This window comes from Caretta caretta, chromosome 1 (assembly GCF_965140235.1).
Source record: "Caretta caretta isolate rCarCar2 chromosome 1, rCarCar1.hap1, whole genome shotgun sequence".
NCBI lineage: Eukaryota > Metazoa > Chordata > Testudines > Cheloniidae > Caretta > Caretta caretta.
Genome location: NC_134206.1, coordinates 9941575 through 9962558, shown reverse-complemented (window position 1 = coordinate 9962558; position 20984 = coordinate 9941575). Strand labels below are relative to the sequence as shown.

General features: G+C 60.1%; 1 protein-coding gene across 2 annotated transcripts in view; it reads right to left on the bottom strand.

Annotated features, from left to right (window-relative positions):
• Nucleotides 1–20984, bottom strand: part of PDE2A (phosphodiesterase 2A) — a 376047-nt gene that overhangs the window by 6566 nt on the left and 348497 nt on the right. For both annotated transcript variants that reach the window (XM_048838672.2, XM_048838681.2), the window contains 12 exons: nt 18839–18951; nt 17998–18075; nt 17281–17403; nt 16664–16734; nt 13495–13617; nt 12739–12826; nt 11072–11119; nt 10518–10592; nt 9589–9688; nt 8747–8859; nt 7915–7953; nt 7216–7322 (listed from right to left, as the gene is read on the bottom strand). In XM_048838672.2, the coding sequence (XP_048694629.1) occupies nt 7216–7322; nt 7915–7953; nt 8747–8859; nt 9589–9688; nt 10518–10592; nt 11072–11119; nt 12739–12826; nt 13495–13617; nt 16664–16734; nt 17281–17403; nt 17998–18075; nt 18839–18951 (1078 nt within the window). The remainder of the gene's footprint in view (nt 1–7215; nt 7323–7914; nt 7954–8746; nt 8860–9588; nt 9689–10517; nt 10593–11071; nt 11120–12738; nt 12827–13494; nt 13618–16663; nt 16735–17280; nt 17404–17997; nt 18076–18838; nt 18952–20984) is intronic.

Below are 20984 nucleotides of genomic sequence, written 5' to 3'. Positions count from 1 at the left end.
CCAGACACATGAGCCCGTCATGAGGCAAACACCGGCAGGGTTAGGCCCCTGGCCAGGGCAGATAACTTGGGCTGGGGCAGGGAGAGCCAGCCTTCCCACTCTTGGCTTCACCCAGATCTGGCCACTAGTAGCGCCAGTCAGCCCTTTTTATCTGGCCTGCTTGGCCCTGATTGGCCTCTGCCTGCTCCCGGCCCTTCTAGGCACGAGGAGACCAACTCTCGCTGGTTCTGCCTGCAGCTGATCATGGGAGGGTACCAGGGATTGCAGCGTGCCCTCCCTCGGGGTTAAACAGGAGCTGATGGCAGGGCATGCGTGTGTGTGGGGGGGAGGAGGATTGGTTAAACAGGATCTGCTGCACAGGGCGGTGTGTGTGTATGTGGGGTGTGTGTGTGTGTGTGTAGGGGGGTGTTAAAGAGGATTTGATACCCAGGGCATTGTGTGAGAGAGAGTGTGTGTGTGTGTGTGTTTGGTTAAAGCAGAGCTGATGCCCAGGGCTGTGTGCGAGTGTAGTGTGTGTGTGGGGGGGGAGGGGGGGAGGGTTGGTGTGACGAAGTGACTCAGCAGGGAGGGGGGAGTGTTGACCTGGGAATGTGCCCTGGGGATGGGAGACCTGAGAGCCTGTCACCTGAGCCAGGAGGGGGAGGGGGAGGTAACACCTCTGCCCAGGAATGTGAACAGAGGCTGCAGCAGGGAACCTGCGGGGTGAGTTTAGTTGGCAGTTTGGGAGGCTGGGGAGAGGAACACAGGGAACCCCAGGGCTGGGGTCTAAGCTCCCTGCTCCCCCAGAAGGACGTGATTGAGGGGTCCTGGTTGTACCCACAAGCTCTGTTGTGGACTGTGTTCCTGTTGTCCAATAAACCTTCTGTTTTACTGGCTGGCTGAGAGTCTCAGTGGATCCCAGGAAGAGGGGTGCAGGGCCTGGACTCCCCCACACTCCGCGACAACTGGTGGCAGCGGTGGGATCTACTGCACCCCGTGAACGGCGCTTCCTGCAGTAAGTGACTGGGGAACAGTAAAACGAAGGGGAATTGACGGGGACCAGGCGTGCTGAAGATTCAGAGAGAGACGGTTTCGGGGGGCGGCTAACCCCTGGGAATGTGTGACCAGAGAGAAAGACTTTTGCAGTAACAGGGTCCCCCGGGGGATTGCAGCGAGCGGTCCCAGGGGCGGAGGAGTCTGCAGCTCGACCCTGGCAAAGAGGTGGTGACCTCAAGAAGGACTGGCACACTAAGGGCTTTTCCTGGAAACCGTGGGAAGCTGCCCGGCCTGCGAGTGGCCAGCAGGGAGATGTACGCTAAACGCCTTAAGAGTGACCTGGTGGAGCTGTGCAGGCAGAGGGGGCTGCGCATCGGGAGGTCCACCAAGGAACAACTGATTGCCCAGTTGGAGGAGAGGGATCGCTTGGATGACCCGATCCCTGTCCCTGAGGGGAGCCGCCCGGCAGACGCAGCGTGGGCCCCGGGGCCTGACCGGGCTGGGAGGGGTCAGACTGCTGCCGAGAACATCCCGAGACCCTTCCTACCTATGCCTGGGGGAGGGGTTGGGGGAAGCCCAGCGAATACCGAGGGCACCCTGACCCCAGCACCCAGCAGGAGCTCCCCATCCCTGGAGCGGAGGCGGCTGGAATGGGAGAGGGAGATGAAAATGAGGGAGCTGGAGGATCATGAAAAACAACGTCAACATGAGGAGAAACAACGTCAACATGAGCAGGAGGAGAAGGAGAAACAACGTCAACATGAGCAGGAGGAGAAGGAGAAACAACGTCAACATGAGCAGGAGGAGAAGGAGAGGGAGCGTCAGGAGAAGGAGAGGGAGCGTCAGGAGAAGGAGAGGGAACGTCAGGAGAAGGAGAAACAAAGACAGCATGAACTGGAGCTGGCCAGGCTGAAGAGCAGTGGGGCCCCGGCTGTGGTGAATGAGGGGGGACCCAAGACTGCAAGGAACTTTGATAAGTGCTTCCTGGCCCAGCGTAAGGAGGGGGAGGACATAGATAGCTTCCTGACGGCCTTTGAGAATGCCTGTGAGCTGCACAGGGTTGACCCTGCAGACAGGCTCCAGTTTCTCACCCCCTTACTGGACCCCAAAGCCGTGGAGGTGTACAGCCGGATGACAGGGCCGGAGGCAGGGGACTATGAACTGTTCAAACAGGCCCTGCTCCGTGAGTTTGGGCTGACCCCCGAGATGTACCGGAGAAGGTTCCGGAGTCAGCGTAAAACGCCTGAGGTCACCTACCTACAACTGGCCAACCGGATGCAGGGGTATGCCCGCAAGTGGACAGCTGGGGCCCGAGCTAAAGAGGACCTGCTTGACCTAATTGTACTGGAGCAACTGTATGAACAGTGCCCTTCCGACCTGAGGCTGTGGTTGGTGGACAAAAAGCTCGAGAACCCCCAGCACGCAGGGCAGTTGGCCGACGAGTTTGTGAACAGTCGGTCAGGGGGTAGCCGGGAGGAGTCCCAAAAGAACAGGCCCCCCCCGATGCAGAGAGAGAGTCACCAGGGGGCCTCCCAGCGGGGAAATAGGGAGAACCCCCTCCCAAGGGGAACGCCTGGCGTCGGGCCCCTCCGACCCGCTCGAGGGGACCAACGTGACCTGAGCTGCTATCACTGTGGCCAGAGAGGCCACATACGGTCCCAGTGCCCTGGGCTCAGGGACAAACTGAGCAGACCCAACCTACCCAGGGTTAACTGGGTAGGGACCCAGCTGGACGAGGGGCAGACGACCCAGGAAAGGGGGCCTACCAGTTTACCACCTGCTCAGGAGGGAAGAGTACCCCAGGCCAGCTCCACCAGAGGGCTGGAGGCTCTGGACTCAGGGCGCTCAGTTTACAGGGTGGGCGCGGGGCTGTCCCTCCGGAGAGAGTGCCTTGTTCCCCTGGAGGTGGATGGCTGGAAGGTCAATGGATACTGGGATACGGGCGCGGAGGTGACGCTGGCCCGGCCCGAGGTGGTGGCCCCAGATCGGGTGGTGCCCAACACCTACCTGACCCTGACAGGGGTGGGCGGGACCCCATTTAAGGTGCCCGTGGCAAGGGTACACCTGAAATGGGGGGCCAAGGAGGGCCCCAAGGATGTGGGGGTACACCACCATTTGCCCACTGAAGTTTTGATGGGGGGAGACCTAGAGGACTGGCCAAGCAAGCCCCAGACCGCCCTGGTTGTGACCCGTAGCCAGAGCCGGCGAGGGCCACTGCTCCCTGACCTCGGGGAGGGTACCGCACCGGAGGCGCAGGACCCTACCCTGGTGGGAGGGAGGGCCGAGGGGCACGGCTCAGAGAGGCTGAGGCCTCAGACCTGGCCACTGAGGGGGAACCGGTCCCCATCCCTTCCCCAGCTGCTGAGTTCCAGGCCGAGTTGAGGAAAGATCCCTCCTTGCGGAAGCTCAGGGACCTGGCCGACCTCAGGGTGGTACGGACCATGAGGAGAGGCTGCCAGGAGAGGTTCCTGTGGGAGAAGGGGTTCCTATACCGAGAATGGGCTCCCACAAGGGAAGTAGAGTCCTGTGGGATCAGGAGGCAGCTGGTGGTCCCCCAGAAGTATCGCCGCAGGCTCCTGTACCTGGCCCATGACATCCCCCTCGCAGGGCACCAGGGAATCCGGCGCACCCGGCAGAGGTTGCTACAGAACTTTTACTGGCCCGGGGTCTTTACCACGGTCCGGCAGTATTGCCGATCCTGTGACCCCTGTCAGAGGGTGGGGAAGGCCCGGGACAAGGGGAAAGCGGCTTTGAGACCTTTGCCCATCATAGAGGAGCCTTTCCAGAAGGTGGCCATGGACATCGTGGGGCCTCTCAGCAAGACGACCCGGTCGGGGAAGAAATACATTCTGGTGGTGGTAGATTTTGCCACCCGCTACCCCGAGGCAGTGCCCTTAGCTTCCATTGAAGCAGACACCGTGGCCGATGCGCTCCTGACCATTTTCAGCCGAGTGGGGTTCCCCAAGGAAGTCTTGACAGACCAAGGCTCCAACTTCATGTCGGCCCTGCTCCGGTGCTTGTGGGAGAAATGTGGGGTCCGGCACGACTGGGCCTCAGCTTATCACCCCCAGTCCAACGGGCTGGTGGAGAGGTTTAACGGGACGCTAAAGATGATGCTGAAAACCTTTATGAACCAGCACCCGCAGGATTGGGACAAGTACTTACCTCACCTGCTGTTCGCGTACAGGGAGGTGCCCCAGGAGTCTACCGGATTTTCGCCTTTCGAACTGTTATATGGAAGGAGGGTGAGGGGCCCCCTGGACCTGATGAGAGACGAATGGGAGGGGAAGGCCACTCCCGATGGAGAGTCAGTGGTGGAGTATGTCCTGATCTTCCGAGAGAGACTGGCTGAACTCATGGGCCTGGCCAGGGAGAATCTGGCCAGAGCCCAGAAGAAGCAGAAGGTCTGGTATGACCGCACGGCAAGGGCCCGTGCCTACGCCACCGGGGATCCGGTGATGGTTCTCATCCCTGTGAGAAAGAACAAACTACAGGCCGCCTGGGAGGGCCCTTTCAAGGTCGTCAAGCAGCTCAATGAGGTAAACTATGTGGTGGAGCTGTCGAACCGGGCGCACCACCGCCGGGTGTACCATGTGAATATGATGAAGCCATATTATGCCAGGGGGAATGTGGTGTTGGCCGTGTGTGGACAGTGGGAAGAGCAGGGAGATGACCCTTTAGTAGATCTATTCCCTGGGACCAGAGCTGGTTCCCCCCTGGAAACAATCCCCCTCTCGGATCAGCTAACCCCTGCCCAGCAAGCTGAGGTCAGGGGGGTGCTGCATCCGTACCGACAGCTGTTTTCCAACCAGCCTGGACGCACTAATCTGACTGTCCACCGGGTGCAGACAGGGTCGCACCCGCCGATAAGATGCTCCCCCTTCCGAGTCACAGGGAAAACTGCTCAGGACCTGGAAAGAGAGGTCCGGGACATGCTGGCTTTGGGGGTGATCCAGCCATCGGCCAGCCCTTGGGCCTCGCCGGTGGTGCTGGTCCCCAAAAAGGACGGGTCGGTCCGGTTCTGCGTGGACTATCGGAAGCTCAATGCCATCACTGTATCTGATGCCTACCCCATGCCCAGGCCGGACGAGCTCCTAGACAAACTGGGAGGAGCTCGGTACCTTACCACCATGGACCTTACAAAGGGCTACTGGCAAGTGCCGCTGGATGCAGATGCCCGACTGAAATCGGCCTTTATCACCCCTCTGGGGCTCTATGAGTTCCTGACCCTGCCTTTCGGCCTCAAGGGAGCGCCGGCCACCTTCCAGCGCCTGGTGGACCAGCTCCTGAGGGGGATGGAGAGTTTTGCCGTGGCGTATATTGATGACATCTGTGTCTTTAGCCAGACCTGGGAGGACCACGTGTCCCAGGTTAGACAAGTGCTGGACCGACTCCAGGGGGCTGGGCTGACTGTAAAAGCGGAGAAGTGCAAGGTGGGGATGGCGGAAGTGTCTTACCTGGGCCATCGGGTGGGGAGCGGCCGCCTAAAGCCGGAACCAGCCAAGGTGGAGGTGATCAGAGACTGGCCCGCTCCCCACACCAAAAAGCAGGTCCAAGCCTTTATTGGGATGGCAGGATACTACCGAAGATTTGTGCCCCACTTTAGCGCCATAGCCACCCCCATCACTGAGCTATGCAAGAAGGGGAAGCCAGACAAGGTGGTCTGGACCGAGCAGTGCCAGGTGGCTTTCCGGGCGCTGAAGGAGGCTCTGGTCAGTGGCCCAGTTCTGGCGAACCCAGACTTTGACAAGCCCTTTGTGGTGTTCACCGACGCCTCCGACACGGGACTGGGGGCGGTGTTAATGCAGGAGGATGAAAAGGGGGAGAGACACCCCATCGTGTACCTGAGCAAGAAGTTGCTACCCCGGGAGCAACACTACGCGGCCATCGAGAAGGAGTGCCTGGCCATGGTGTGGGCCCTCAAGAAACTAGAGCCCTATCTCTTCGGGCGACACTTCACCGTCTACACCGACCACTCTCCCCTGACCTGGCTGCACCAGATGAAAGGAGCCAACGCCAAGCTCCTGAGATGGAGCCTGCTCCTGCAGGATTACGACATGGACGTGGTCCACGTGAAGGGAAGTGCCAACCTGATAGCGGATGCGCTGTCCCGGAGAGGGGGCCCCGAACTTCCCCAGGTCACTGGTCACAGTGACCCCGCTCAGTTCAGTCTCGAAGGGGGGAGAGATGTGACGAAGTGACTCAGCAGGGAGGGGGGAGTGTTGACCTGGGAATGTGCCCTGGGGATGGGAGACCTGAGAGCCTGTCACCTGAGCCAGGAGGGGGAGGGGGAGGTAACACCTCTGCCCAGGAATGTGAACAGAGGCTGCAGCAGGGAACCTGCTGGGGGGGTTTAGTTGGCAGTTTGGGAGGCTGGGGAGAGGAACACAGGGAACCCCAGGGCTGGGGTCTAAGCTCCCTGCTCCCCCAGAAGGACGTGATTGAGGGGTCCTGGTTGTACCCACAAGCTCTGTTGTGGACTGTGTTCCTGTTGTCCAATAAACCTTCTGTTTTACTGGCTGGCTGAGAGTCTCAGTGGATCCCAGGAAGAGGGGTGCAGGGCCTGGACTCCCCCACACTCCGCGACAGTTGGTTAAACAGGATCTGCTGCACAGGGTGGTGTGTGTGTATGTGGGGTGGGAGATAGTGTGTGTGTGTGGGGGGGGGGGTTAAAGAGGATCTGATGCCCAGGGCAGTGTATGAGTGTGAGTGTGGGGGGTTGTGCGTGGGGAGTGGGGTGTTAAAGAGGATCTGATGCCTAGGGCTGTGTGTGAGTGTGTGTGTATGGGGGGGGGGGTTGGTTAAACAGGATCCGATGGCAGCACTCAGTGTGTGTGTGTGTGTGAGGGCTCTGTGTGTGTGTGTGTCAGGACTGGGGGGGGCTCTGTGTGTGTGGGGAGGTGTGTGTATGTGTCAGGACTGGGGGGGGCTCTGTGTGTGTTTGTGTCAGGGCTGGGAGGGCTCTGTGTGTGTGGGGAGGTGTGTGTGTGTGTCAGGACTGGGGGGGCTCTGTGTGTGTGGGGAGGTGTGTGTGTGTGTGTAGGGCTGGGGGGGGCTCTGTGAGGGTGTGTGTGTGTGTGTGTGTGTCTGTGTGTGTTTGTGAGGGCTGGGGGGGGCTCTGTGCGGGGGCGGGGGGGGCGTGCACGGCGCTGCTAAGCTCCATGCAGCTGCTGCCATTGTCGGCGCTGTTCCTGCACGGAGCCCTCCCCTGCCCCAAGCAGCCGGCCCCCGGGGACTCACTTATAGATGGGCATGGCGATGTGCTCCATGAAGCTGATCTGCAGCTCGGGGATGTAGGCCTTCTCCCGGTCCATCATCTCCATGGGGCGGTTGCCCATGGCTTTTTCCTGCAGAGAACAGGCAAAGGGGGCTGTGATCCCCGCAGTCCCTGGCTTCATGCGTCCGAGCCAGCAATCCCCGGCCCGCATCACCCTGTCCCAGATGCCCAGCCAGCCTGGGGCTGGTTTAGTCTCCTCTGGGAGCACACAGCCCCATGGATGGAGGGTGCAGAGGGCCAGCCGTAGGCCTGGCTCTGCCTCCACCTGGCCCGTGTCTGGTGCCTCCTGGGGGCGTCAGAGGGAGAGGCTGGCAGGTGATTCAGTGTGGAGAGCCAGCGCCGGGCTTTTTAAGATGTCCTGAAGAACCACAGCTGAGCCGAACCCAATCTAAGGATGGGGGGGAATCTCTGGATGCTTCCCTGTCCCCAGCCAGGACAAACTGCCCCTTAGGATGGGCTCAGCCATGCCAACCGGCAGCCCGCCCCAGTCACGCCAACGTCCGGCTGAAATGCGGGCATCAGACACCCTGGAGTGAAAGCCAACCTCCACGCGCTCTTGCTGGAAATGCAGCCCCTGGCCTGCAGCACGGGGTGGCCTGGGAACAAACGGAAGGAAGCCAAGCCCGACACACCGGCTGCCCCAGAGGGATTTATTCACGTACCAGATCTCCCTGGGAGAAGAACTCCTTGTAGATCAGCTCCTGTGAAGGAAAGTCCATGGATCAGAATCGCTCCACGCTAGCTCCGGGATCCCCTGCTCCGCTTCGAGAGAGACTCCTCTGCCCAGACAGTGCCGGGCTCCTCCCGTGAGACACGGGGTCTCTCAACCTCACTGACATTTCTCAGCGTGCTCAGTGTTTTAACCGATACGGCTTTAACGATTCGAAGGGACGTGAGGAGGGTCAGCAGGGCTCGGAAGAGACGAGTCTCTGCCGTGTAGCTCGCCTCACCGGGCCAGCGCACTCAGAGCAAGGTGCAGAGCAAGCTAGAGGAGACCTTTCCTTACGCAAGGCAGGTTTGACCTGTGGCACTCACTGCTGCAGGAAGGTCCCTGCGTCAGTCGAAGGCCTGCTAACGCTCTGCCCACCGATAAGGCAGGGCGGCGATCTGGCTCAGCAGCCTCAGAGCAGAAGATGATTGCCGGCTGGGAGTGAGAAGGAGCGCTCTCCCATGAGGAGCACTGCGCAGCTGGCGAGGGTAACGGTAGGCCTTGCTTTGCCCGCCTCTCTAGCGCTAAGTGCTGGCCACTGGGGGGAGCTGTACTGGAGCAGATGGACCTAATGTGTGATATTAGCACCGACACTCGGATGCACCCCGGCTGTAGGTGGCAGCTCCTACCAATGAGCACAGCAGCCTCCCCCGTTACCCTTCCAGGGGGCGCTGGACCCCTGGACCCCACATTCGGATAGCACGGCCCCAGTGGAAGCGGCTGGAGCCCCCCTAGGCCGGGCCCAGGCACCCAAACGGAGGAGGAGGGGCCCCGCAGGTACTCACAGCGATCTTCCTGGTGGTTTTCCAGCCCTTGGTCTGGTCGGAGAGGTCGCAGGAGGTCATGAGCAGGCAGAGCAGCAGGCTGTGGTGCTGCTTGTTCTCCGGGTCGTAGCCGCCTGGGCAGGGGAGGAAGAGGGACGAGTGACGAGTTCCTGGGCGCCCGCAGGTCAGATCTCGTGTTGTGCTCCCAGCCGCGGGGCCGGCGACCCCTCTCCCCAGCCTGTCCCGGGGCTCCAGCCGAGCTCCAGCCCACTGCCAGCCGGCTGGAGCCCAGCGCGCTCAGAGATGGAAAAGCTCTGCCAAGCTGTTCACGCCCAGATCCTCCAAGGGGTTTAGGTGCCTAACTCTCCTTGGTGTCCGGGGGAGTTAGGAGCCTTTGAGGCTGATGGGCCCTACTCTGGATTCCCCTGGGTTGGGCCCGCTGTAGGGCTCCAGGACCCGCTCCCAGATGCCTGCCTGACAGGGACAAGGTGCAGGAGGAGTCAGCATCCCCCCGCATTCAGGGGCATTTGCGCCCGGGGGGGTCAGGGCACAGTGAAGGAGCTAAGGAGTGCGTGGTAGCTGCCCCCCAGTGGTCACACAGGAGCATTACAACCTGCGGATTTCAACTTCCGCCCTCAAAGGGAAGCTGAGGACAACTGGGGTCTGCTGCTGTTTCTAAACCCAGGCCCCGAGACGTTTTCCTGTTCTAGCTGTAAATCACGCGGGAGCCCTTGGGTGGCTGCTGGCTGCCATCCCAGGGGCCAACTCCAGACTCCCGGCACCGGGATCTGGGAGCATTTGCTAGCGGCCGGTTTCACGTAGCGAATGCCTTCCACTCCCACCAGCGCCCCGGGGGCCTTTACCTTCCGCCATCTTCTGCAGGTCCTTGAAGATTCGCAAGTGGTGAGCGAGATCCGTGGCCAGAATAATGTCCCTCATCAGATCCAGCATCCTTTGGTAATCCTGCAAGGCCAATCACACCGCGGCTGAGTGCCACGTGGCTCAGGGGACCTCACACCACGCGGCCTGATCGACACAGAAAGGTCAAGGGAGTCAGCCAAGGTCACCAAACGACTCAGTGGCAGGACGGAAAATGGGATCAAGGAGACTCAAGTCCCCATCACCTGTTCTAACCACTAGACCACGCTTCCTTCCACCTCGCAGCCCTGCGGCTTTTATGCAGTGGAGTCCACAGCTGGATTAGGAGCTTTGTTTAATCAGTGAGAGTTTCCCCGGGAAGCAGAAACCCTTTTTGGATCAAAGACGCCTCGGATCCAGGAGGAGGGAGGCGTGGCTTGTCCGAACCTGGCACAACGGGACTCGCTGCATCTGGCCACGCGATTCGCCGAAGGAACCAAGGAGCGAAGCCCAGGCCGGCTCACACCTCTGGGAGAAGGACTCCGTCTGGATATGGCTTCAGTGAGGCGCAGCGCCTGGCTGGCCCTTCTCACCCGGAGAGCAGGGCTCTAACCCTGAGGGGGGCCCCGCCCGAAAGGGAAACAGTCTCAGCACATGCCTAGAAGCCAATAGCACCACGTAATCTGGTACAATATGGCCCGGCTGAAGGGCCAGGGGATCCGGTGGGTCAGGAGTCAGGGGCCTTGGACACAGCCAAGGTGCATCGACAGAACGGGCGGTGGGGAGTGTAAGGCTGGACTAGCAGGGGGGCTGCACATCAGGAGTGAGGGGCGCCGGCAGCACAGTGTGTGTGTGGGGGGGTGCAGGGCTGGACTAGCGGGGGGGCTGCACGTCAGGGGTGAAGGGCACCGGCAGCGAGCTCCGCCCCACTCACCTTGCGGGAGAAGTGGTCGAAGATGTTGCAGCCGTGGGTGTTTAGGATGGCGATGGCCTGTGCGAAGTGGTGTCTCTGCAGGGGGAAACCGAGGCACGGCAGGGAGGGCTGCATTAGTGAGAGGGCTCCACCAGGGGGCAGCACCCCCCCATCGGTGCATGCACTCCCCCTCCCCAGCCCGTAGGGACAAGCGGGGCAGGACTCCATGCTCCTTACGGCTGGGCTGTGGAGAACGTATGGAGGGGGCAGGCAGGGGCTTTCCCTGATATTCCACCCCCCAGGCCTTGGGCTTTCCCTAAGCTGCCCTCTCTCCTCGTCCCCGCGTGAGGGAGGAGGTGACGGGGAACTCCATGCCCATCTATCCATGGCCCCCACACCTGTGACAGCCACCCTGCCCTGCTGCCAGTGTGGAGCTGCAGAGCACCCCCGAGGCTGAGAACTGCTGCAGTTGTTTCACTGGTGAGCTAGGCAAGCAGCTGCCAGAGCCAGGCCCCGTGCCCTGAGTGCGGCAGGGTGTGGGAACGAGGCGAGGCGCGGGGCAGAAAGCGTTTTACCTCCATGACAGAGCCCTCGGAGCTGTAGAGCGCCGCCAGGACGGATTTCTGGAAGACAGAGGGGCACCGTGTGGGGAGGCCAGCCAGTGATAGGGTGAGGGCGTCCGTCTCACTGGAGCTTTAGGGTTAGTGGGGGCTGCAGCTGGGCAGGTGCCCCCCGTCACAGCCCTGCCGGCCTCCCAGCCTGGCCTCAGAAGGGACCCAACCCTGGCGCTGGGGCTGGTGGGGTTTGGGACCAGGAGCCCATCTACAGGTGCAGGGGGCCGAGGTCGGCCGCCAGTGTCACATAGGGGCCACGAGAGGGGTGGGCACGTTCCGTTGCTATGGCCCACAGGCTGTATATTCCCCGCCCCATCCCTCTGCTCATGGGGGGCCCCAGTAGCAGGTCCCCTTCCCATTGTAGGGCACAGGGCTGAGATCTGGCGTCAGCCAGAGTCGCTGGCCCTTGCGTCTTGGGGGCTGGGAGGGATCCCACCCTCCGAACAGGAGGCCAGACCGTCCCCCTGTGACGTAGGAGAGGTCTCCTCGAACCCGAGCCAAGTGACTGGACTTTCCAGCCCCTTGCCTCGTGGCGGGGCTGGGAGCCGGAATCACAGGGGAGGGAGAATGAAAAACAAGCAGACGAAAACGCCCCTGAAGCTCATTCCCGAGCCGGGGCCAGGTCGGGTTTTGGACCAAGGTCTGGGGCAGCTGGCAGGAGCCAGCGAGGCACAAAGCCACACGATCCCCGCGAGGGCTGGACAGGTCCTGGGTGCTCGGCTCATGGCAGTTGCTGTGTTCCCTGCACCATGGCTCCCCCTGCCCCTGGAGGGTTTGTGGGGAAGTTATGTCACCTCTCGTCGCTGTACATTTTCCTTTGCTTAGCAACAGCTGCCCAATGTTCAGAGCGAGGTCCCCAGGGCTTTGGTTCCCCCACAATGAGGTGTCCGGGGAGCCCGACCCCCAGCAGCTTCATCTCCAGGCCCATCAGGGAGCCAAAGGCCTGGTGCCTGAGGATCTTCTGTAACCCCCCAGCCTCACCGACAGATCTCCTGTAATCCCCCGGCATTACCAGCAGATCTCCTGTAACCCACCGGCCTTCTCATCAGATCTCCTGTAACCCCACAGCCTCACCAGCAGATCTCCTGTAATCCCCTAGCATCACCGGCAGATCTCCTGTAACCCCCCGACCTCACCGGTAGATCTCCTGTAACCCTGGGCCTCACCAGCAGATCTCCTGTAATCCCCGGGCCTCACCGGCAGATCTCCTGTAATCCCCCAGCCTCACTGGCAGATCTCCTGTAACCCCCCGGCCTTCCCATCAGATCTCCTGTAACCCTGCAGCCTCACCGGCAGATCTCCTGTAACCCCCCAGCCTCACCATCAGATCTCCTGTAATCCCCCGGCCTTCCCATCAGATCTCCTGTAACCCCCCAGCTTTCCCATCAGATCTCCTGTAACCCCTTGGCCTCACCGGCAGATCTCCTGTAACCCCCTGGGCTTCCTATCAGGTCTCCTGTAATCCCCCAGCCTCAGCAGCAGATCTCCTGTAACCCCTGGGTTTACTAACGGATCTCCTGTAACCCCTGGGTTTACTAACGGATCTCCTGTAACCCCCCAGGTTTACTAACGGATCTCCTGTAACCCCCCGGGTTTACTAACGGATCTCCTGTAACCCCCGGCCTTACCGAAGCCACCTGGAACGAGTTATTGGTGCCTCTGTGGTCCAGGTCGTGACACATGCAGGAGACGAACAAGGCGAAGATCTCAATGTCTCTGTGGAGAAAAGGACCAGCTGAATCACGGTGACGAGGGACGGGAGGGGCTCTTGGGGCAACGCCTCCCTCTCTTGGGGGCCAGCTCAGCCCGTTCTCTGCAGTGACCTCTCTGGGCTGACGGGACTCTGGCACCAGGGCCGTCTGAACTAGCCTCACTTCTGCAGCTCCAAGCAGGCAGCCACATTCTGCCACCGCTGAAAGTGTGTTGGGGGGGGGGATCCCCATTGAGCTCAACGGATCCACCCACAGGTGCAGGGATCACTTCGTGCACCCACTTCTGGGCTGGAACGCTGCCGTTTCATGCAGGGGCCTTACGGTTTGGGACAGGAAATGAACAGGAGCAGTGCATGTGGGAATTCAGTGTGGCAGTGTGGAACGGCCCAGGGCCAACCCCCTGACTTGTGCAATGTGCTGTGGGCAAGCGGCAAGGACCTGTGTCAGCTGGTGCACCCTGGAGAGCAGCACAGCGCCCCCTAGCACCAAGCCAGGGAACTGGGCTGATGGAGACTCCAAGGGAGGGCGCCACTTGCTGAATCAGCTGGGGAGAGGGGGCGGTGTAGGTTGCCCGCCCTGCCGAGCTGGGAGATACACAGGCCAAGGGGCCGGGGTACAGACCCGGGACGGGGGGAAGCTGGCTCTCTGCAGGAGCTGTAACCATCCACCTACTCCAGGTATTTGACCAGCTCCAGGTTCTTGTAGAGCAGGTAGCAGAAGTGGGAGACGGAGAAGGCATGCATCCAGTTGTGATAGGGAGGGTCCCGGTAGCCCTTCCTCACCATCAGGCAGAACCTGGCCGGAGCAAGGGAGAAGGGGATGAGAAGGCAGCCGCCCCCTGGGAGCCGGCGCTCGGGTCTGGCAGGCCACCAGCACTGCCCCCACACTCCAGGCAGAGAACACCGGGCAGGCTGCAGGGCAGGGCGCTTCCACCCATGAACTGCCATGTCATAGACTCACAGGACGGGAAGGGACCTCGAGAGGTCATCTAGTCCAGTCCCCTGCACCCGTAGCAGGACTAAGTGTTATCCAGACCATCCCTGACAGGTGTTTGTCCAACTTGCTCTTAAAAACCGCCAATGATGGAGATTCCACAACCTCCCTAGGCAACTTATTCCAGTGCTTAACCACCCTGAAAGTTAGGAAGTTTTGTTAATGTCCAACCGAAGCCGCCTTTGCTGCAATTTAAGCCCATTGCTTCTTGTCCTGTCCTCAGAGGTTAAGGAGAACAGTTTTTCTCCCTCCTCCTTGTAACTTGAAAACTGTTATCATGTCTCCCCTCAGCCTTCTCTTCTCCAGACTAAACAAACCCAGTTTTTTTCAGTGTTCCCTCCTAGGTCATGTTTTCTAGACCTTGAATCATTTTTGGTGCTCTTCTCTGGACTTTCTGCAGTTTGTCCACATCTTTCCTGAAATGTGGCGCCCAGAACTGGACACAATACTCCAGTTGAGGCCTAATCAGTGCGGAGTAGAGCGGAAGAATTACTTCTCGTGTCTTGCTTACAGCACTCCTGCTGATACATCCCAGAATGAGCTTTGCTTTTTTTGCAACAGCGTTATATCGTTGACTCATATTTAGCTTGTGGTCCACTATGACCCCCCCAGATCCCTTTTCGCAGGACTCCTTCCTAGGCAGTCATTTCCCATTCTGTATGTGTGCAACTGATTGTTCCTTCCTAAGTGGAGTACTTTGCATTTGTCCTTATTGAATTTCATCCTATTTATTTCAGACCATTTCTTCAGTTTGTCCAGATCATTTTTAATTTAAATCCTATCCTCCAAAGCACTTGTAACCCCTCCCGGCTTGGTATCGTCCACAAACTTTACAAGTATACTCTGTATGCCATTATCTAAATCATTGATGAAGATATTGAGCAGAACCGGACCCAGAACTGATCCCTGTGGGACCCCACTGGTTATGCCCTTCCAGCATGACTGTGAACCACTGATAACTACTCTCTGAGAACGGGTTTTCCAACCAGTTATGCATCCACCTTATAGCAGCTCCAGCTAGGAAGCATTTCCCTAGTTTGTTTATGAGAATGTCATGCGAGACACTCCCAAAAGCTTTACTAAAGTCAAGATATACCACGTCTACCGCCTCCCCACTCTCCACAAGCCTTGTTACCCTGTCAAAGAAAGCTATCAGGTTGGTTTGACACTATTTGTTCTTGACAAATTCATGCTGACTGTTACTTATCCTCTTACTATCTTCTAGGTGTTTGCAAATTGATTGCTTAATTATTTGCTCTATTATCTTTCCGGGTACAGAAGTTAAGCTGACTGGTCTGTAATTCCCTGGGTTGTCCTTATTTCCCTTTTTATAGATGGGCATTATTTTTGCCCTTTTCCAGTCCTCTGGAATCACTCCTGTTTTCCATGACTTTTCAGAGATAATCGCTAATGGCTCAGATATCTCCTCATTCAGCTCCTGGAGTATTCTAGGATGCATTTCATCAGGTAGCCTCTGATCCTACCTCATTTTCCCTGGCATTCACTATGTTAGACGCCCAATGGCTACTCACCTTTCTGGTGAAAACTGAAACAAAAAGTCTTTTAGCACCTCTGCCATTTCCACATTTTCTGTTATTGTTCCCACAAACCCCGCCTCCTCATTGAGTAACAGGCCAAACCTGTCTTTGTCTTCCTCTTGCTTCTAGTGTATTTATCACGGGTCCTGCTGTGCTCACAAGCCCTGGGCACAACTGGCTCTGCAGCTCCTTGCCGTGTCACAGGCGTGTGCATGCACATGCCTGAACCTGTGAGCGTGCGTGGATCTGTGTGTCCATGGGTCTGTGAATGTGCATGGATCTGTGGGTCTGTGTACCTGTGAGTGTGCGTGGATCTGTGTGTCCGTGTCCGTGTAAGCGTGCGTGGATCTGTGTGTCCGTGTACCTGTGTGTGCATGTACCTGTCAGCATGCATGTGCCTGTGGGTCTGTGTACCTGTGAGTGTGCGCGGATCTGTGGGTCTGTGTACCTGTGAGTGTGCGTGGATCTGTGTGTCCGTGGATCTGTGTGTCCGTGTACCTGTGAGTGTGCGCGGATCTGTGGGTCTGTGTACCTGTGAGCGTGTGTGGATCTGTGTGTCCGTGGATCTGTGTGTCCGTGTACCTGTGAGTGTGCGTGGATCAGTGTATCCGTGTACCTGTGAGTGTGCGTGGATCAGTGTATCCGTGTACCTGTGAGTGTGCGTGGATCTGTGGGTCTGTGTACCTGTGAGCGTGCGTGGGCTCAGATGCCCGGGGTAGGAGCATGAGCTGGACGGGGAGGCTGTTTACGCAGAGCCACCCTCTGTTATTTCCTGGCCCTGACTCCTTTGGCCAGGGGCTTGCTAGTTTGTGGGCTGTCCACCTCCTCCTGTGCCCGTGCCCCTGCCCTGCTCCACCCCCTTCCCGGCCAAGGATCTCAAAGAGCTGCACACACACCACTCCATTAAGCCTCACAGGGAGACGGGTCAGGATCCTTGGCCTCGCTTTACAGATGGGCAGAGTGACGTGCTAGGGCCAGAAACAGAACTCAGGAATCCTGGCTCCCAGTCCCCGCCCCGCCATTATCCGTTACCTGTACTGAGCCAAGTGCGTGCTAGGTGCTTTGCTCTCCCCTGCCCTGAACGACTCCCCCACCCCCCAGTCTCTGTAACACCCTGACGCCCTGCGGCTGCCCAATGCATGTCTCCATCCGGGTATTTCCTCTTCTCCGGCTTCAGCCCTAATCCGGGGCCTACCTGGTACCGAAGTGCTGGGCAAGAGCACCCCCTGCTGGTCACAATCTCTCCCCCGCCCCGGACGCTTAGCTCCCAGTGCAGCCAAGCCCCCGTGCCGAGCCGCGAGTGAGCCCACCTGGCTAGCGTCTGGCGATCCATTTTGTAGTTGTTAATGAAGTTCATGTCCTGCAGCATGCTCAGGATGGCCTGCGGAGGGAAAGGGAGCGGAGAGCCGGCTGAGAGGCTGCTCCCGGGCACACCTGGCAGGGGGCTGGCGCTGAGGGGGCCCGGCTGGGAATGGAGATGACCCGCTGCACCCCTCTCAGCGTTCCTTGGGGGCAGCAGCCACATACGGCACAAACTCTCCACCAAGGGGGGGCAGCCAGTGATGCCAGGAAATCGTATCGACGCCTTGGACCCGAGGTGGGATTGGAGCGCGGGGCACCCGTGTTAAACAAAGGCGAATGCAGCTCCTTGGCGGACAGACGCCCCAAGCCAGAGCTGGATCCTAGCCCAGGCTGTCTCAGGTACCTACTTAGAACCCATCACCGTAGCATCAGATACCTCCTGGATTTCTCCAAGCACTCCTCGGAGGCGGCCCAGGGTTACAGACACTGGAGGCACAGAGTGATCAGCCCATGCAGGCTGTGGCAGAGACCCACACTTTGGGCACCCTAGGCTAGCCCCTAACCCCTGGCTCATCCCCCTCTCAGGGACAGGCAGGCCCTAGACGCCGGCCCCGTGGGCACTGACCATGGGCGTGTCGTCCTCGGGCAGCGAGCGCGGCGTGTAGGTGAAATCGGCGAAGCGATAATCGATGCTTTCCACGGGGCAGATCCCGTCGCTGAGCAGCTTTTTGTATTCCTCGTCCGAGACCTGCAAGGGAAGCCCCAGGAGGGGCTGTGAACGCCGGGGGCCAAAGCCGGGGCCTGGCGGAGGAGCTGCAGACACAGGCCACATTCAGCCGGGCACGGGCGCACAGTGCTGCCCTGTCAGCCCTGTGCCAGGCTCCTCTGTCCACCAGGTACAGCCTGGGCAGCGGCGGGACTGGCGCCATGATCTGACCCGGAGGCAAGAGGGTTCCCGCGCCATGGCCCATGCTGCCCCCGGCCTCTCTGTGGAGCCTGTCAACGTGGGGGCCAGTTAGTGCCATTGGGGTAATCAGTGCACTGCTGACCCATCGGGATAGTCAGAGGCTGTGACCCAGTTACACTGGGGCAAATCCAGAGTTTGCCCCTAAAATGCAGCCAGCTCTGGGGCGGAGCAAGGTAGTAACGTTGAGTGTGCAGCAGCCTGTAGGCCGGGGAGCGCAGACTGGCCCCTCCGGGGGGGAACTAGAAGGAAGATGAGCTAGACACCCATGGCGTCACCCATCCCCACTCACGGCTCAGTGCTGCGGAGACAGTGACAGCCAGCCCCACGCCCCCAGCCGCCTCGGCCCCATTCCCTGGGAGCCCACCACCCCCTGACCTTCATGTGGTACATCATCATTTCGTTGGCCACGTGGCTTCGGTACTGGGCTTCGTGGACCTTCTTGTAGAGCAGCGACTGGAGAGGAGGGAAGCAGAGGGTGGTCAGAGCCCCGGGCGGACATGCTTCTGCTGCCCTTGGCTCTCCCGGGGCCTGAGCCCCCACCCCGTGCGCTCAGCATGAGTCTTTCCAGGAACTCAAGCCCTTCAGTCTCCTTAGGCCTAAGGCACGCAGCACTGGGGCGCGCCTGAGCTCCAGCCCCCCACTCTCCCGACCTGAACTCATGCGCACATGGCCGGGCATCGCCTTCCACTTCCCCAAGGGTGCCGAGAGGCGACAAGATTCACCAATGACCCAGCGTTATTTGGGGCTCTGCTCGCTACCTGGAACTACGCTCCCCTCTCCATGTGCAGCTGAAATGCGGCTGCCCCTGGGGTGGAACCCGACAGGCAGTGCGGAGTCACACAACCACTTGGGGCAGGAAGGGAAGAAGAGTCTGGTGTCCAGTCGCAGGGAGAAGTTAGACCCGGGGGGCCCAGGGCTCACCCCACTCTGTGCTGACAGCTGCCTGGAACGCTCCGTAGAGGGCAGCCGGTCTGAAAACGTCAGGGTTGGGGCGGGGAGGCAGACGCTGCTGCGGTGTCGCTGGGTCCCCAGCCTTTCCCGACTCACTGCATCCACCTCTCCCCAGCGAAAGGGACTTGGGGAGCTCGGCAGCTTCCAAGGATGGGCCAGTGCCCGAGCCACTGAGAGCCCGGCATGGGAATCCACCCCTCCTCCTGCGGGCGCTGGACCCACCCACACGAGGCAGCCCCCCCTCCCTCCCCGCCCCGCCGCTTACGTGGGCGATGCTGATCCCGCAGTAGATGGAGAAAGCCGTGGCCAGGTCCTCGTCGAACTTGCTGAACCAAGGCCCGTTAATCTTGTTGACCAGCTCCGCCACCCCGATGACCTCTGGAAGAGCAGCGAGAGCCCAGTGTACCGGCGCCCGGGGCCGGGGCCAACGCACAGGGAAACCCGGCCGCCCTGGACTCCCAGCCATATTCCGGCATGGGTCTGTCCAGGATGCTGGTCCAGAGGGGGCAGGGCTGGGGGAGGGGGAGCTGGTCCCTCCTGCCTCCCACTCCAGCGACCCACAATTCCCAGCACTGGGCGAGCAAGTTGAGTTGGGAGGAGAGGTCAAAGCCCTGCGTGAAGCCAACAATGGGGTGCCTGGCCAGAGGGCAGGGGAGGGAGAGTGTGTCCCTGGTGGGGCACTGTGCATCCCACAGGGATTGGCGGGGAGGCCAGCAAAGGGTTAAGCAAACCGGCTTTTGGGGGAGCCGGGGAGGACTGAAATTGAGTGGGGAGTGCCACTACGTGACCTGAGAATTTGCTCCCCCTGGCTGTTTGCAGACACTCTACGGCCACTGGCAGGGAATCGAACCAGGGACCTGCAGGGCCCGCCTCTCCCACACCGCCCAGTCAGCGCCAGGCTGCCATAGTGGGGCTGGCACTAGAGGGCGACATGCCCACAGGCATGGGGATAGCAGGACCCAGGTCGGGAGAGGCGGCAGGGACCGACCGGCTGCTAGCGGCACCGGTGGGGGGCGTTTAACGGCAGCATCGCCGGGCCGCTCGCACTGGGTGGTTTGACTCACTGATATGACAGAGCCCCGAGGGCAGCCCGTCCCGCCCTCCAGTCCCACAGGGGAAGGGCCGAGGCCACCTGGCTGCTCACAGGAGGGCCAGAGCATGATCCCACTGCAGGGGGGATGACCTGGCATAGAGGGTGTTAACGTGGGGGCTGCCACTTGCTCCCCCGTAGATGGTCACGGCCGGGCGGGGCCAGGCCAGTGTAAGGTGCTGGGCTGGAAGCCCCGTGGCCCCAGAAGGGCTATGGCACAGCACCATGCTGTTCAGAGCCAGCTCCCCCATCCTCGTTTTGATGGTGAGCTCTCTAAGCAGGGCCTGGCATTTGCAGTGTCTCTACAGCCCCTAGCACCCAGGCCTGGCTCGGGCCTCACTGCAATACGACTAACACCTGCGGGGGCTAGACAGCCTGGCGGCTTGGCACCGGAAACGTGCCCACTGGGGGTGGGCTGGCGATGGACTTGCCTAGTCAGCATGGCTTGGCGTGTGTGCGTGGCGGCCCCGGGACTAAATCAGCCTGCTGCTGACACCCAGCGACAGGAGGTGCTGCTGTGGCTCAGGTAGTAGGGGCTGGTGCTTTGGAGTAGGAGAGCCCAGGTTCTAGACCTGCGGCTTGATGACCCAGCGGTGTGGGGGGCCCAGAGGATTTGGCCTGTGTGTTTTAAATAAATCACACCCACTAACCGAGGTTATTTTGCCGGACACGGCAGAGCGGGGCTGGGGCTAACAAACCCAGCTGTTGTCCAGCGCGCTGGAGTTAGCCGGCCTGTCGCGATGCACAGGGATGCCATTCAATCCCTGGCCAGCTGCTGGTGCCGGCGGGCCAGGGGACTCCCAAGCTCCACCAAGCTCAGGTTCTGGGGCTCCTCCCACCTGGGGATCTCAAAGCACTTAGGAACACTTAGTTAAGCCTAACAATAAAGTCCCCGGTAAGGTGGCTACATAGACATGGGCCAGATTCTCAGCTGGTGTGTTGCTGACTTCAATGGAGATTTGGCAGTTAACGCCTGCTGGGGATCAGGCCCAGATGTTGTGACAGGTGGGGAAACTGAGGCACCAGTTCAGTGGCTTGCCAAGGGAATCGCAGTGGGTTGGTAACACACCCTCCTGAATCTTATCCCTGTACGTTAGCCATAAGCTCACCCTGCCACCTGGGTGCAATGGGCTGAGCATCAGACTCCATCCATCCTTCGGGGTGTGGGACTCTCTGCCCCGGGGAAGGGCTGGGGTCTCCAAAGTGCGCGGCACTTAAACAAGTCTCAGGGCAATTTAACTTCACTCTTCCCTTCTCACAGCCCGCTCCGTGACAAGGGTCAGTTCCATGCTCGTTATCTGAGAAGTGGGGAAACTGAGGC